The sequence below is a fragment of the Pseudophryne corroboree genome, chromosome 9 (assembly GCF_028390025.1).
Source record: "Pseudophryne corroboree isolate aPseCor3 chromosome 9, aPseCor3.hap2, whole genome shotgun sequence".
Lineage (NCBI taxonomy): Eukaryota > Metazoa > Chordata > Amphibia > Anura > Myobatrachidae > Pseudophryne > Pseudophryne corroboree.
The window spans coordinates 262,733,578-262,749,517 of record NC_086452.1 but is presented as its reverse complement, the minus strand read 5'-3'; the positions used below and the strand labels follow the sequence as shown (position 1 = coordinate 262,749,517).

The 15,940-nt window shown below is 47.1% G+C and overlaps 1 protein-coding gene across 3 annotated transcripts in view; it reads left to right on the top strand.

The window, feature by feature from the left end:
• The window catches only part of HSD17B7 (hydroxysteroid 17-beta dehydrogenase 7), a 224,339-nt gene that overhangs the window by 179,633 nt on the left and 28,766 nt on the right, over positions 1 to 15,940 (top strand). For 2 of the 3 annotated variants that reach the window (XM_063940266.1, XM_063940265.1), the window contains 2 exons: positions 13,365 to 13,421; positions 15,115 to 15,213. The exons of the other annotated variant lie outside the window; for it this stretch is intronic. In XM_063940266.1, coding sequence (XP_063796336.1) covers positions 13,365 to 13,421; positions 15,115 to 15,213 — 156 coding nt within the window. The remainder of the gene's footprint in view (positions 1 to 13,364; positions 13,422 to 15,114; positions 15,214 to 15,940) is intronic. 3 annotated transcript variants of the gene reach the window in all.

Below are 15,940 nucleotides of genomic sequence, written 5' to 3'. Positions count from 1 at the left end.
GACTTGTCGGTGGTTTTGGAGGCGTTGCAGGAGCCTCCGTTTGAACCCCTTGGTTCAGCTGATCTTAAGTGGCTTTCCCTTAAGGTGGTGTTCTTGCTGGCTATTGCCTCTGCTAGAAGAGTGTCGGATTTGGGTGCCCTTTCCTGTAGTTCCCCATATCTGATTTTTCACCGTGACTGGGCGGTACTTCGAACACGTTCCGGTTATTTACCGAAGGTGGTTTCCTCGTTCCATCTTAATCAGGAGATTGTGGTTCCGGCCTTTGTCTCTCCTGACTTGTCTTCCAAAGAGCGGTCTTTGGATGTGGTACGGGCTCTCCGTATCTATGTGAAGAGAACTGCTTCTATTCGAAAATCTGATTCTCTCTTTGTTTTGTTTGGATTTCACAAACGTGGCTGGCCTGCTCACAAGCAGACCCTGGCCTGGTGGATTAGAATGGTGATTGCACATGCTTATGTGAAGGCTGGTCTGTCAGCTCCTGCTTACATTACGGCCCATTCTACTCGGTCTGTTGGACCTTCTTGGGCGGCCCAACATGGTGCGACCCTTGACCAATTGTGCAAGGCGGCTACGTGGTCCTCCGTGAACACGTTCATAAGGTTTTATGCCTTCGATACTGCCGCTTCCCAGGATGCTTCTTGTGCCCGCTACAGTGCGTCCCCTCCCATAAGGAACTGCTTTAGGACATCCCCATTGTCCATCCTTGTGGAGCCCAGTGTACCCCGCAGCAGAAAACGAGTTTTATGGTAAGTACTTACCGTTGTTAAAACTCTTTCTGCGAGGTACACTGGGCTCCACAAGGCGCCCACTCTGACGCACTTAGCTTCTTTGGGTTGGTATGGCATTAGCCGCTGACACTTCTCCTGATGCGAGTGTGTGGTGTATGTGGTTACTAACTATTGTCGTCTCTTTTCCTGCTACTGCATTGGGCTGGTTAACTAAAAACTGAGCTCCTGTGCAGGGAGGCGGGGTTATAGAGGAGTCGGCGCTGTGCATTCTGGGAACAGTCAAAGCTTTGAGCCTCGGATCAAGATCCTACTCTACACCCCATTGTCCATCCTTGTGGAGCTCAGTGTACCTCGCAGAAAGAGTTTTACCAACGGTAAGTTCTTACCATAAAACTCGTTTTTCCTCCTGAGGATAGGAAAAAATGGGAAAATCCACCGATAGTGGATGCATCAGTCTCCAGGCTCTTAAGTAAAATTGTATTACCTGTCCCTGGGGCAGCCTCCCTAAAAGATTCGGCTAATCGCAAGATTTAGACTACACTCAAGTCTTTGTATACTGCTGCCGGGGTGACCCAGAGATCCACTATAGCATGTGGGTGGATTACAAGAGCCAATGTTAAATGGTCAGGTAATTTATTTGAGGGGTTAGACACTTTACCTCAAGAGGAAATTGTTTTGCTACTGCAACATATACAAGACTCTGCAAAGTTTATGGTGGAAGCCTTAAAAGAAATAGGTTTGCTTAATGCACGCACTGCAGCTATGGCAGTGTCGGCACGCTGGGGATTATGGCTACGTCAGTGGACGGCTGATGCGGTTTACTTTCAAACTCTTAAAGTGCCAATGGCTCCTAGTGGACCCGTCTATACCCCATGGTACTAATGTGGACCACAGCATCCTCTACGGACTATGAGAAAAGGATTTACCGGTAGGAAATTAAAATCCTATTTTCTCTTATGTCCTAGAGGATACTGGGGTCCAAATTAGTACCATGGGGTATAGACTAGAGATGTGCACTTGAAATTTTTCGGGTTTTGTGTTTTGGTTTTGGGTTCGGTTCCGCGGCCGTGTTTTGGGTTCGACCGCGTTTTGGCAAAACCTCGCCGAATTTTTTTTGTCGGATTCGGATGTGTTTTGGATTCGGGTGTTTTTTTTTAAAAACACTAAAAAACAGCTTAAATCATAGAATTTGGGGGTCATTTTGATCCCAAAGTATTATTAACCTCAAAAACCATAATTTCCACTAATTTTCAGTCTATTCTGAATACCTCACACCTCACAATATTATTTTTAGTCCTAAAATTTGCACCTAGGTCGCTGGATGACTAAGCTAAGCGACCCTAGTGGCCGACACAAACACCGTGCCCATCTAGGAGTGGCACTGCAGTGTCACGCAGGATGGCCCTTCCAAAAAACACTCCCCAAACAGCACATGACGCAAAGAAAAAAAGAGGCGCAATGAGGTAGCTGTGTGAGTAAGATAAGCGACCCTAGTGGCCGACACAAACACCGGGCCCATCTAGGAGTGGCACTGCAGTGTCACGCAGGATGGCCCTTCCAAAAAACCCTCCCCAAACAGCACATGACGCAAAGAAAAAAAGAGGCGCAATGAGGTAGCTGTGTGAGTAAGATAAGCGACCCTAGTGGCCGACACAAACACCGGGCCCATCTAGGAGTGGCACTGCAGTGTCACGCAGGATGGCCCTTCCAAAAAACCCTCCCCAAACAGCACATGACGCAAAGAAAAAAAGAGGCGCAATGAGGTAGCTGTGTGAGTAAGATAAGCGACCCTAGTGGCCGACACAAACACCGTGCCCATCTAGGAGTGGCACTGCAGTGTCACGCAGGATGGCCCTTCCAAAAAACCCTCCCCAAACAGCACATGACGCAAAGAAAAAAAGAGGCGCAATGAGGTAGCTGTGTGAGTAAGATAAGCGACCCTAGTGGCCGACACAAACACCGGGCCCATCTAGGAGTGGCACTGCAGTGTCACGCAGGATGGCCCTTCCAAAAAACCCTCCCCAAACAGCACATGACGCAAAGAAAAAAAGAGGCGCAATGAGGTAGCTGTGTGAGTAAGATAAGCGACCCTAGTGGCCGACACAAACACCGTGCCCATCTAGGAGTGGCACTGCAGTGTCACGCAGGATGGCCCTTCCAAAAAACCCTCCCCAAACAGCACATGACGCAAAGAAAAAAAGAGGCGCAATGAGGTAGCTGTGTGAGTAAGATAAGCGACCCTAGTGGCCGACACAAACACCGGGCCCATCTAGGAGTGGCACTGCAGTGTCACGCAGGATGGCCCTTCCAAAAAACCCTCCCCAAACAGCACATGACGCAAAGAAAAAAAGAGGCGCAATGAGGTAGCTGTGTGAGTAAGATAAGCGACCCTAGTGGCCGACACAAACACCGTGCCCATCTAGGAGTGGCACTGCAGTGTCACGCAGGATGGCCCTTCCAAAAAACCCTCCCCAAACAGCACATGACGCAAAGAAAAAAAGAGGCGCAATGAGGTAGCTGTGTGAGTAAGATAAGCGACCCTAGTGGCCGACACAAACACCGGGCCCATCTAGGAGTGGCACTGCAGTGTCACGCAGGATGGCCCTTCCAAAAAACATTCCACAAACAGCACATGACGCAAAGAAAAATTAAAGAAAAAAGAGGTGCAAGATGGAATTGTCCTTGGGCCCTCCCACCCACCCTTATGTTGTATAAACAGGACATGCACACTTTAACCAACCCATCATTTCAGTGACAGGGTCTGCCACACGACTGTGACTGAAATGACGGGTTGGTTTGGACCCCCACCAAAAAAGAAGCAATTAATCTCTCCTTGCACAAACTGGCTCTACAGAGGCAAGATGTCCACCTCATCATCATCCTCCGATATATCACCGTGTACATCCCCCTCCTCACAGATTATCAATTCGTCCCCACTGGAATCCACCATCTCAGCTCCCTGTGTACTTTGTGGAGGCAATTGCTGCTGGTCAATGTCTCCACGGAGGAATTGATTATAATTCATTTTAATGAACATCATCTTCTCCACATTTTCTGGATGTAACCTCGTACGCCGATTGCTGACAAGGTGAGCGGCGGCACTAAACACTCTTTCGGAGTACACACTTGTGGGAGGGCAACTTAGGTAGAATAAAGCCAGTTTGTGCAAGGGCCTCCAAATTGCCTCTTTTTCCTGCCAGTATAAGTACGGACTGTGTGACGTGCCTACTTGGATGCGGTCACTCATATAATCCTCCACCATTCTTTCAATGGTGAGAGAATCATATGCAGTGACAGTAGACGACATGTCCGTAATCGTTGTCAGGTCCTTCAGTCCGGACCAGATGTCAGCATCAGCAGTCGCTCCAGACTGCCCTGCATCACCGCCAGCGGGTGGGCTCGGAATTCTGAGCCTTTTCCTCGCACCCCCAGTTGCGGGAGAATGTGAAGGAGGAGATGTTGACAGGTCGCGTTCCGCTTGACTTGACAATTTTCTCACCAGCAGGTCTTTCAACCCCAGCAGACTTGTGTCTGCCGGAAAGAGAGATCCAAGGTAGGCTTTAAATCTAGGATCGAGCACGGTGGCCAAAATGTAGTGCTCTGATTTCAACAGATTGACCACCCGTGAATCCTTGTTAAGCGAATTAAGGGCTCCATCCACAAGTCCCACATGCCTAGCGGAATCGCTCCGTGTTAGCTCCTCCTTCAATGTCTCCAGCTTCTTCTGCAAAAGCCTGATGAGGGGAAGGAATGACCTGACTCAGGCTGGCAGTGTCTGAACTGACTTCACGTGTGGCAAGTTCAAAGGGCATCAGAACCTTGCACAACGTTGAAATCATTCTCCACTGCGCTTGAGACAGGTGCATTCCACCTCCTATATCGTGCTCAGTTGTATAGGCTTGAATGGCCTTTTGCTGCTCCTCCAACCTCTGAAGCATATAGAGGGTTGAATTCCACCTCGTTACCACTTCTTGCTTCAGATGATGGCAGGGCAGGTTCAGTAGTTTTTGGTGGTGCTCCAGTCTTCTGTACGTGGTGCCTGTACGCCGAAAGTGTCCCGCAATTCTTCTGGCCACCGACAGCATCTCTTGCACGCCCCTGTCGTTTTTTAAAAAATTCTGCACCACCAAATTCAAGGTATGTGCAAGGGACGTGCTGGAATTTGCCCATATTTAATGCACACACAATATTGCTGGCGTTGTCCGATGCCACAAATCCACAGGAGAGTCCAATTGGGGTAAGCCATTCCGCGATGATCTTCCTCAGTTGCCGTAAGAGGTTTTCAGCTGTGTGCGTATTCTGGAAAGCGGTGATACAAAGCGTAGCCTGCCTAGGAAAGAGTTGGCGTTTGCGAGATGCTGCTACTGGTGCCGCCGCTGCTGTTCTTACCGGACGCATGTCTAGCACCAACATAGTTGTCAAGGCCTCAGTTATCCGCTTTGCAGCAGGATGACTGCTGTGATATTTCATCTTCCTCGCAAAGGACTGTTGGACAGTCAATTGCTTACTGGAAGTAGTACAAGTGGTCTTCCGACTTCCCCTCTGGGATGACCATCGACTCCCAGCAGCAACAACAGCAGCGCCAGCAGCAGTAGGCGTTACACGCAAGGATGCATCGGAGGAATCCCAGGCAGGAGAGGAATCGTCAGAATTGCCAGTGACATGGCCTGCAGGACTATTGGCATTCCTGGGGAAGGAGGAAATTGACACTGAGGGAGTTGGTGGGGTGGTTTGCGTGAGCTTGGTTACAAGAGGAAGGGATTTACTGGTCAGTGGACTGCTTCCGCTGTCACCCAAAGTTTTTGAACTTGTCACTGACTTATTATGAATGCGCTGCAGGTGACGTATAAGGGAGGATGTTCCGAGGTGGTTAACGTCCTTACCCCTACTTATTACAGCTTGACAAAGGCAACACACGGCTTGACACCTGTTGTCCGCTTTTCTGTTGAAATACCTCCACACTGAAGAGCTGATTTTTTTGGTATTTTCACCAGGCATGTCAACGGCCATATTCCTCCCACGGACAACAGGTGTCTCCCCGGGTGCCTGACTTAAACAAACCACCTCACCATCAGAATCCTCCTGGTCAATTTCCTCCCCAGCGCCAGCAACACCCATATCCTCCTCATCCTGGTGTACTTCAACACTGACATCTTCAATCTGACTATCAGGAACTGGACTGCGGGTGCTCCTTCCAGCACTTGCAGTGGGCGTGCAAATGGTGGAAGGCGCATGCTCTTCATGTCCAGTGTTGGGAAGGTCAGGCATCGCAACCGACACAATTGGACTCTCCTTGTGGATTTGGGATTTCGAAGAACGCACAGTTCTTTGCGGTGCTTTTGCCAGCTTGAGTCTTTCCAGTTTTCTAGCGAGAGGCTGAGTGCTTCCATCCTCATGTGAAGCTGAACCACTAGCCATGAACATAGGCCAGGGCCTCAGCCGTTCCTTGCCACTCCGTGTGGTAAATGGCATATTGGCAAGTTTACGCTTCTCCGACGACAATTTTATTTTAGGTTTTGGAGTCCTTTTTTTACTGATATTTGGTGTTTTGGATTTGACATGCTCTGTACTATGACATTGGGCATCGGCCTTGGCAGACGACGTTGCTGGCATTTCATCGTCTCGGCCATGATTAGTGGCAGCAGCTTCAGCACGAGGTGGAAGTGGATCTTGATCTTTCCCTAATTTTGGAACCTCAACATTTTTGTTCTCCATATTTTAATAGGCACAACTAAAAGGCACCTCAGGTAAACAATGGAGATGGATACTAGTATACTTATGGATGGACTGCCGAGTGCCGACACAGAGGTAGCTACAGCCGTGGACTACCGTACTGTGTCTGCTGCTAATATAGACTGGATGATTGATAATGAGATGAAATCAATATATATATGTATGTATATATAATATCACTAGTACTGCAGCCGGACAGGTAGATAATATATTTATTAGGTAATGATGACTGATGACGGACCTGCTGGACACTGTCAGCTCAGCAGCACCGCAGACTGCTACAGTAAGCTACTATACTATAGTAGCATGTACAAAGAAGAAAGAAAAAAAAAAACCACGGGTAGGTGGTATACAATTATGGATGGACTGCCGAGTGCCGACATAGAGGTAGCTACTGCCGTGGACTAACGTACTGTGTCTGCTGCTAATATAGACTGGATGATTGATAATGAGATGAAATCAATATATATATGTATGTATATATAATATCACTAGTACTGCAGCCGGACAGGTAGATAATATATTTATTAGGTAATGATGACTGATGACGGACCTGCTGGACACTGTCAGCTCAGCAGCACCGCAGACTGCTACAGTAAGCTACTATACTATAGTAGTATGTACAAAGAAGAAAGAAAAAAAAAAACCACGGGTAGGTGGTATACAGTTATGGATGGACTGCCGAGTGCCGACACAGAGGTAGCTACAGCCGTGGACTAACGTACTGTGTCTGCTGCTAATATAGAGTCTAGACTGGATGATAAATTATTGATAATGAGATGAAATCAATATAATATCACTAGTACTGCAGCCGGACAGGTACTATATATATTTATTATGTAATGACTGATGACGGACCTGCTGGACACTGTCAGGTCAGCACAGCACCGCAGACTGCTACAGTAAGCTACTATAGTAGTATGTATAAAGAAGAATGAAAGGTGGTATACAATATTATATATATATATATATATTATATACAATTTTATATATATATATATATATATATATATATATATATATATATATATTAAACTGGTGGTGATTGATTATTAAACTGGTGGTCACTTCAGGTCACGTTGCAACTTGCAACTAGTACTCCGAGGCCTAAGCAGACAATCACAAAATATATTATTATACTGGTGGTCAGTGTGGTCACAACAATGGCAGTGTGGCACTGACTCTGGCAGCAAAAGTGTGCACTGTACGTTATATGTACTCCTGAGTCCTGCTCTCAGACTCTAACTGCTCCCCACTGTCAGTGTCTCCCCCACAAGTCAGATAATACACTTACAGTCACACTATCTATTATCTAATCTATAAATATCACTTCAGCAAGTAGTATAGTAGTATACAGTATAGTAGTACTCCTCCTAATAATGCTCCCCAAAATACTGTGTCTCTCTCTTCTCTAAACGGAGAGGACGCCAGCCACGTCCTCTCCCTATGACTCTCAATGCACGTGTGAAAATGGCGGCGACGCGCGGCTCCTTATATAGAATCCGAGTCTCGCGATAGAATCCGAGCCTCGCGAGAATCCGACAGCGTGATGATGACGTTCGGGCGCGCTCGGGTTAGCCGAGCAAGGCGGGAAGATCCGAGCCTGCTCGGACCCGTGTAAAAAACCTGAAGTTCGGGCGGGTTCGGATTCAGAGGAACCGAACCCGCTCATCTCTAGTATAGACTGGTCCACTAGAGCCTTGGGCACTTTAAGAAATCAATAGTGTGCGCTGGCTCCTCCCTCTATGCCCCTCCTACCAGACTCAGTTTAGAAAATGTGCCCGGAGGAGCCGGTCATGCTTAGGGAAGCTCCTGAAGAGTTTTCTGCATTTATTTTCTGTTTGTTGCTTTTAGACAAGGCTGGTTGGCACCAGCCTGTCTGCTACGTGGGACTTAGGGGGGGGGAAACTCCTATAGGTTTAATGGTCCCGTTCCCCGCTGGCAGGACACTGAGCTCCTGAGGGTCCTATTCGCAAACCCCACCATGGCGAGCGTACAGTCCCGCAGCACGCCGCCACCCCTAACTGAGCCAGAAGTAAGAAGAGTGGTAAGTAGGTGGCTGGCATCACTGTTAGCGGGTCGCCGGCTGTAATTTCGGCATCAGGGTATGGAGCGCAGCACTGACATGCAGGCTGCATCTCCAGGCTCAGTACAACATGCTGTATGTGTGTGTGTGTGTTTCCGCTGTGAGGGGTGAGCTGAGCTTTTTAACATTACCCTACACTAGCAAACAGCTTATAGGGGTTCTAACCCACTGTTAAGCTTCTCGGACACCTCAGGCAGTATAATAAAACCAGGAATACCGCGTGCCATTACGGGGGCGGGGCTTCACTATGAGCGGATCCAGCAGCTCACCAGCGCCATTTTCCCTCTGCAGCTCACACTGACAGGACTTGCAGGGAAGTGCAGCTCCTCCACAAAGACTCCACGTTTCCTCAGCGGTACCAGGGGGTCATAGTAAGGGGAGGACGGGAGCGGTGTTAGAATACTAAGCCCTATTAAGGAGCTTAGTTTGCGACCCAGCTGAGCTTGGGTTTAGCATAAAGGGCGCGGTGTGGCTGGCTCCATCTTCTCTGTGTCTCCCTGCGGGCTCTGTGTGGGTAAACTGTGCTGTGTGTGTGTGTCCCTTCACATTACCATGTCATGGGAGTGTGATTCCTTCACAGCAGAGTGTTTGTCTTCCTTGGTGGATTCACTACAGTGTACCCAGGATAGTACACATTCTCAGGCTAGTGGGTCTAAACCCGCCTGGTTGGTTTCCCTTAAAGGGATGATCTCACATATTTCTAATAAATTATCATAATGAGAAAGAGACGCAATACTTAAGACAGTCTGTGGACGACTTGTTGACTAGAGATTCAGTACCCATACCAGCCTATTTGTCCACAAAAGCGTACTGTGGCCCAAATCTTGCAGGCTGACACTGAAGATGACGTATCAGACACGGAGGAGGGTGAAGTGGGCTCGTGTGGGGAGGATGCAGCCCTGTCACAAGGAATACAGGCCCTGATAGAAGCTATTAGAGAAGTCCTGCACATTCCTGACAAGGTGGCGGAGGTGGATGAGGAATCTTATTTTAATATAAAAAAGAAATCATCTGCTACTTTCCCTGCTTCTCTGTTTGAAGAAACTTGGGTTTTATCTGGACAAGAAGTTTCAGATCCCTAAAAGGTTACTCACATCCTTCCCGTTCCTCAGGATAATAGGAAAAAGTGGGAAAATCCACCGATTGTTGACGCTCGGTATCTAGGTTGTCTTGTAAGATAGTCTTACCTGTCCCTGGGGCAGCCTTCTTAAAGGACACGGCTGACCGCAAAATTGAGACCACTCTCAAATCCCTGTACACAGCTGCTGGGGTGGCCCAGAGACCCACAATTGCTTGTGCATGGATCACTAGGGCCATTGCAAAATGTTCGGGTAATCTAATTGACGGGTTAGATTCCTTATCCAGGGGGGAGATCATTTTGCTGCTACAGCATATACAGGACTCTGCTAATTTTATGGTGGGGGCCATAAAGGAAATTGTTTGCTCAACGCACGGTTCGCTGGATCAGGTTCACTATCCAACATGCGTATTCTACGGCAGGCTTGCTGTGTCCTACGTCTGTTAAGGCCCACTCTACTCGTAAGGTGGGTTCTTCCTGGGCGGCTGCCCAGGGTGTCTCGGCCTTACAACTCTGCCGAGCAGCTACTTGGTCGGGGTTGAACACGTTCGCAAAGTTCTACAAGTTCGATACTTTGGCCTCTGAGGACCTTAAGTTTGGTCAAATGGTTCTGCAGGAGCCTCCGCGCTCTCCCTCCCGTTCTGGGAGCTCTGGTACATCCCCATGGTGCTATTGTGGACCCCAGCATCCTCTAGGACATAAGAGAAAATAGGATTTTAATTACCTGAGTCTGGTGGGAGGGGCATAGAGGGAGGAGTCAGCCCACACTCTCAAACTCTTAAAGTGCCAATGGCTCCTAGTGGACCCGTGTATACCCATGGTACTATTGTGGACCCCAGCATCCTCTACCGACTACGAGAAAAGGATTTACCGGTAGGTAATTAAAATCCTATTTTGGGGGGGTACAAGCAAATTTACAAATGCTTCACTTTTGGCACCAATTTTCGGGGTAATCCCGTTTTCGCTATTTTGTAATTAAATCCGCAAATCGCGGGAGCGTGCATGTGGTATTTTCACACAAAAAAAGATGCGAATGTGGCAAAAATGGCAATTGAGGTAAATTATCTTGATTTTGCCACTAGTTGAATTTGCCCCTTTATGATTTAGTAACATAGGCCTATATTTACTAATAATCCGAGTTTGACCGATTTGTGTTTTTTTTTTCTAAGTCCCAACACGGGAATTCACTAAGCACAAATCTCGGCAGTGTTTGGGCTATTCGTTATGGTTTTCAAGGCTAAGTTCAGAAATACGAATGAATAGACCATCAGTCAAATGCGGCTGTTATTTCATACAACACGGGTATTCACTATTAATTCGTATTTGGGTGTTAGTCTCTGAATGCTCAAGTGCGGGTATTTTTTTTTTGCGATTAGTTACAAAAAGCAGCAAAAAAATAGACCTGGGGGTATATTTACTAATAGTCGTGCTTTAGCCGTTTTTAAGGTTGTTTGAACGCGAATGGTATCGGGTGCATTTTACTGCAACTTTTTGAATCCTGATTCGGTCATTTACTAAGCTGCCGAGTTTGCAACGTTCGTCTTTTCCGATGTCGATGTGATTCGTAATGTCAGGCAGTGTTTTACGGGAGTGATGAGTAAAACACTGCCTGACAAAACACAAGGAATCCCGGCCGGATCTGTGAGATCCGTGCAGGGCTTCATTGTGCACCTTTAAAAAAAAATGAAAGTGTTAAAAATCAAGAAAAAAATTGCGTGGGGTCCCCCCTCCTAAGCACAACCAGCCTTGGGCTCTTTGAGCCGGTCCTGGTTGCAAAAATATGGGGGGGGGGGATTGACAGGGGTTCCCCCATATTTTACCAACCAGCACCGGGCTCTGCGCCTGGTCCTGGTGCCAAAAATACGGGGGACAAAAAGCGTAGGGGTCCCCCGTATTTTTAACACCAGCACCGGGCTGCACTAGTCAGAGAGATAATGCCACAGCCGGGGAACACTTTTATATAGGTCCCTGCGGCCCTGGCATTAAATCACTAACTAGTCACCCCTGGCCGGGGTACCCTGGAGGAGTGGGGACTACTTAAATCAAGGGGTCCCCCCCTCTCCAGCCACCCAAGGGCCAGGGGTGAAGCCTGAGGCTGTCCCCCCCCCCATCCAAGGGCTGCGGATGGGGGGCTGATAGCCATGTGTAAAAATAAGAATATTGTTTTTTGTAGCAGTACTACAAGTCCCTGCAAGCCTCCCCCGCAAGCTGGTACTTGGAGTACCACAAGTACCAGCATGTGGTGGAAAAACGGGCCCGCTGGTACCTGTAGTACTACTACAAAAAAAATACCCAAATAAAAACAGAACTCACACACCTTGAAAGTAAAACTTTATTACATACATGCACACCTACATTCACACATACTTACCTATGTTCACACGAGGGTCGGTCCACCTCTCCAAGTAGAATCCATGGGGTACCTGAAAATAAAATTATACTCACAAAAATCCAGTGTAGATCGGTCCTCTTCTGAGTTTGTAATCCACGTACTTGGCAAAAAAACAAACCGAAAAACCCGAACCACGCACTGAAAGGGGTCCCATGTTTACACATGGGACCCCTTTCCCCGACTGCAGAGAGCCCCCGTGACTCCTGTCACAGAGGTTCCCTTCAGCCAATCAGGGAGCGCCACGTCGTGGCACTCTCCTGATTGCCTGTGCGATCTTGAGCTGTCAGTCAGGCTGCGCACGGCAGAGATACAATGTAGCGCATAGGCGCTCCATTGTATCCAATGGTGGGAACTTTGCGGTCAGCGGTTGACCGCGAGTAATCTCACCGCTGACCGCAAAGTTCCCACCATTGGATACAATGGAGCGCCTATGCGCTACATTGTATCTCTGCCGTGCGCAGCCTTCACCCAGGCTTCACCCCTGGCTCTTGGGTGGCTGGAGGGGGGGACCCCTTGATTTAAGGGGTCCCCACTCCTCCAGGGTACCCCGGCCAGGGGTGACTAGTTAGTGATTTAATGCCAGGGCCGCAGGGACCTATATAAAAGTGTCCCCCGGCTGTGGCATTATCTCTCTGACTAGTGGAGCCCGGTGCTGGTGTTAAAAATACGGGGGTACCCTACGATTTTTGTCCCCCGTATATTTGGCACCAGGACCAGGCGCAGAGCCCGGTGCTGGTTGTTAAAATATGGGGGAACCCCTGTCAATTTTTTCCCCATATTTTTGCAACCAGGACCGGCTCAAAGAGCCCGAGGCTAGTTGTGCTTAGGAGGGGGGACCCCACGCAATTTTTTTCTTGATTTTTAACACTTCAATTTTTTTTTTAAAGGTGCACAATGAAGCCCTGCACGGATCTCACAGATTCGGACGGGATTCCTTGTGTTTTGTCAGGCAGTGTTTTACTCATCACTCCCGTAAAACACTGCCTGACATTACGAATCACATCGACATCGGAAAAGACGAATGTTGCAAACTCGGCAGCTTAGTAAATGACCGGATCAGGATTCAAAAAGTTGCAGTAAAATGCACCCGATACCATTCGAGTTCAAACACCCTTAAAAACGGCTAAAACACGAATATTAGTAAATATACCCCATAGTGTTAAGTTTGATCGTTTTTAATTTGCCTAAAATAACTCACAATAAGCTCATCTACTTTAGGAGAATTGTGGCTGCATTTTTATATTAAATACTGTATGCTGCAATAACTACATTAATAAAGACACTAATAGAAAAATGACAGATTTTGAAAATAATAAGCACTTTACAAATGTTTTCTTAATTGTGCAGATCCGTGTGGTTACAAACTCTTTCACCATTTCACCATATAATGGAGCAGAGGCATTGGTAAGTTGTATGGTTGAACAAGTGTGGCCAGTTTTGCTATTGGTTTAACACGCAAGTGCACTAAAAGCTTCATACTACCAAAACTACAAGGTCTAATACAAGCACAAGTACACTAAACCCTTTTTTTTGTCTAAAAACCTCAAATACACCATAAATATATGTGTTTGACCCCATTAGTAATGATGGAAACTGTCTGAAAGCAAATGGACATGTCCTCTAAATAAAAACATATGAACAATGGCTAAATTGTGGACTGACTGATCATCTAGTGCAGTGGTTCTCAAACTCGGTCCTCAGGACCCCACACAGTGCATGTTTTGCAGGTAACCCAGCAAGTGCACAGGTGTATTAATTACTCACTGACACATTTTAAAAGGTCCACAGGTGGAGCTAATTATTTCACTTGTGATTCTGTGAGGAGACCTGCAAAACATGCACTGTGTGGGGTCCTGAGGACCGAGTTTGAGAACCTGTGATCTAGTGGTATTATTATGGTATAGTATTTTTTTTGTATTCTTATCAGTTTTTATGTAATTTCAATTACCATATACAGTAACAATGTTCATTATTTTAAAAGAAAAAAACGTTATCAGCAGTTTAATGATTTAGTATGTATGAAAAATGGAAGGTGTCTCTTGGTGCTAAACACTCAAAATAAACCTTAGAACATGTACAAACCGAAAGTGGATTTGCATTCTTAAAATAAAGTTATTACCTGTGATGAAACATGGATCTTCCAGTATGATCCTTAGACAAACGCCAGTCAATGGACTGGAAAACACCACCATCACCAAGAATGAAGAAACTTTTAAGGAAATACAAATTCAAAGCTTCGGTAATTGTTTTCTTTGATATCAAGGGTGTTATTTTTCCAGACTGGGTACCAGAAGGCACATCAGTAAATCAGCATTACTGCAAAAATGTTCTATAAACTTTACAGGAAAGAATCAGTATAAAGAGGGCAGAGTTGTGGAAAAATGGTTTAATCACTGTAAAGTAGTTTTTGGCCAAAAAACAAATTGAAGTGCTAGAACACCCTCCATACTCGCTATACCTAGTACCATGTGACTACTTTCTTTTTCCTAATGTTAAATCTGTACTCAGAGGAACCCGTTTTGCATCAGTTACTGAGGTAAAGAAGATAACGACTGAGCTATTGAGACAGCTCACAGTTAATGAGCTACAGCATGGCTTTGACCAGTGTAAAATAAGAATGCAGCTGTATGTGGATGCGGAAGTGGAGGGGTGGTCTTCAGTAAGCCGGCTGTCGGGATCCCGGCACACAGTATACCGGCGCCGGAATCCCGACAGTCAGCATACCGACACTTATCCTCCCTCGTGGGGGTCCACGACCCCCCTGGAGGGAGAATAAAATAGCGTGGCGCGCGTAGCTGCGCCACCGTGCCCGCAGCATGGCGAGCCCGCAAGGGGCTCATTTGCCCTCGCCACACTGTCGGTAAGCCGGCGGTCGGGCTCCCGGCGTCGGTATGCTGGTCGCCGGGAGCCTGACCGCCGGCATACCATACCACACCCGAAGTGGAGTACATAGAAGGGAAACAGAGTTAAAATGTACTTAATATAATTAAGTGAAAAATTACAGCATTAGTCTTGTTATTTAATAGCCACACCTCGTATACCCACTAATGATAGATTATGACTCTTACAGCTATATAATAACTTTTATTATTTGTAGTTGTGGTTGTTCGGTCAAAGGCTGGAATCTCTGAACCCACTGGCGAAATATCACAGCAGCACATCAGGATTAGGCAATAATTATGTTAAACCCATAAAGGTTAGTAGTTTTCTTTTTCTTTTGTTTTGCAAAAAATATAATAAACCGCAAGCAAACATTTACTTAGCCAAACACCACGGACAACATAGCAAGGCTCTAGGAAACTCATGTTGATATTATTTAAGATGCTTGGGTAAGCTAACATTTTGTGGTCTGTTAATTTGGAGCGAGTTGGCTTGTGCGAGCTATTTTAACAGTGAGTATGCTACTTAGCCGCACCAAAACACTAATCCTATTTCTCTTACGTCCTAGAGGATGCTGGGGTCCATATCAGTACCATGGGGTTTAGATGGGTCCACCAGGAGCCATTGACACTTTAAGAGTTTAATAGTGTGGGCTGGCTCCTCCCTCTATGCCCCTCCTACCAGACTCAGTTTAGAAAATGTGCCCGGAGGAGGAGGTCAGAGCTAGGGGAGCTCTACAGAGTTCTCTTAGAAAAAGTTTTTTTCTTTCTTTTTTCAGAGTTTGTTATTTTACAGGGAGGCTGTTGGCGACAGCCACCCTGCAGCGAGGGAGTGAGGAGGGGGTGCAGTGTCCGCCCTGCGGGGTCTTGAACCACTGCCCCCGCTGACTGGACATTGAGCTCCAGAGGGATCCGATTGCGCCCCGCCACAGGGGAACCCTCGCCCCGGCAGCCAGCCGCCACCCCGTTAGGGAGCTGAAGTGTGGCGAGTGAGTCACTGTCCCCCCTTGCAAGCGGGGGGACAGTGTGAAAAGGGCGGCTAGT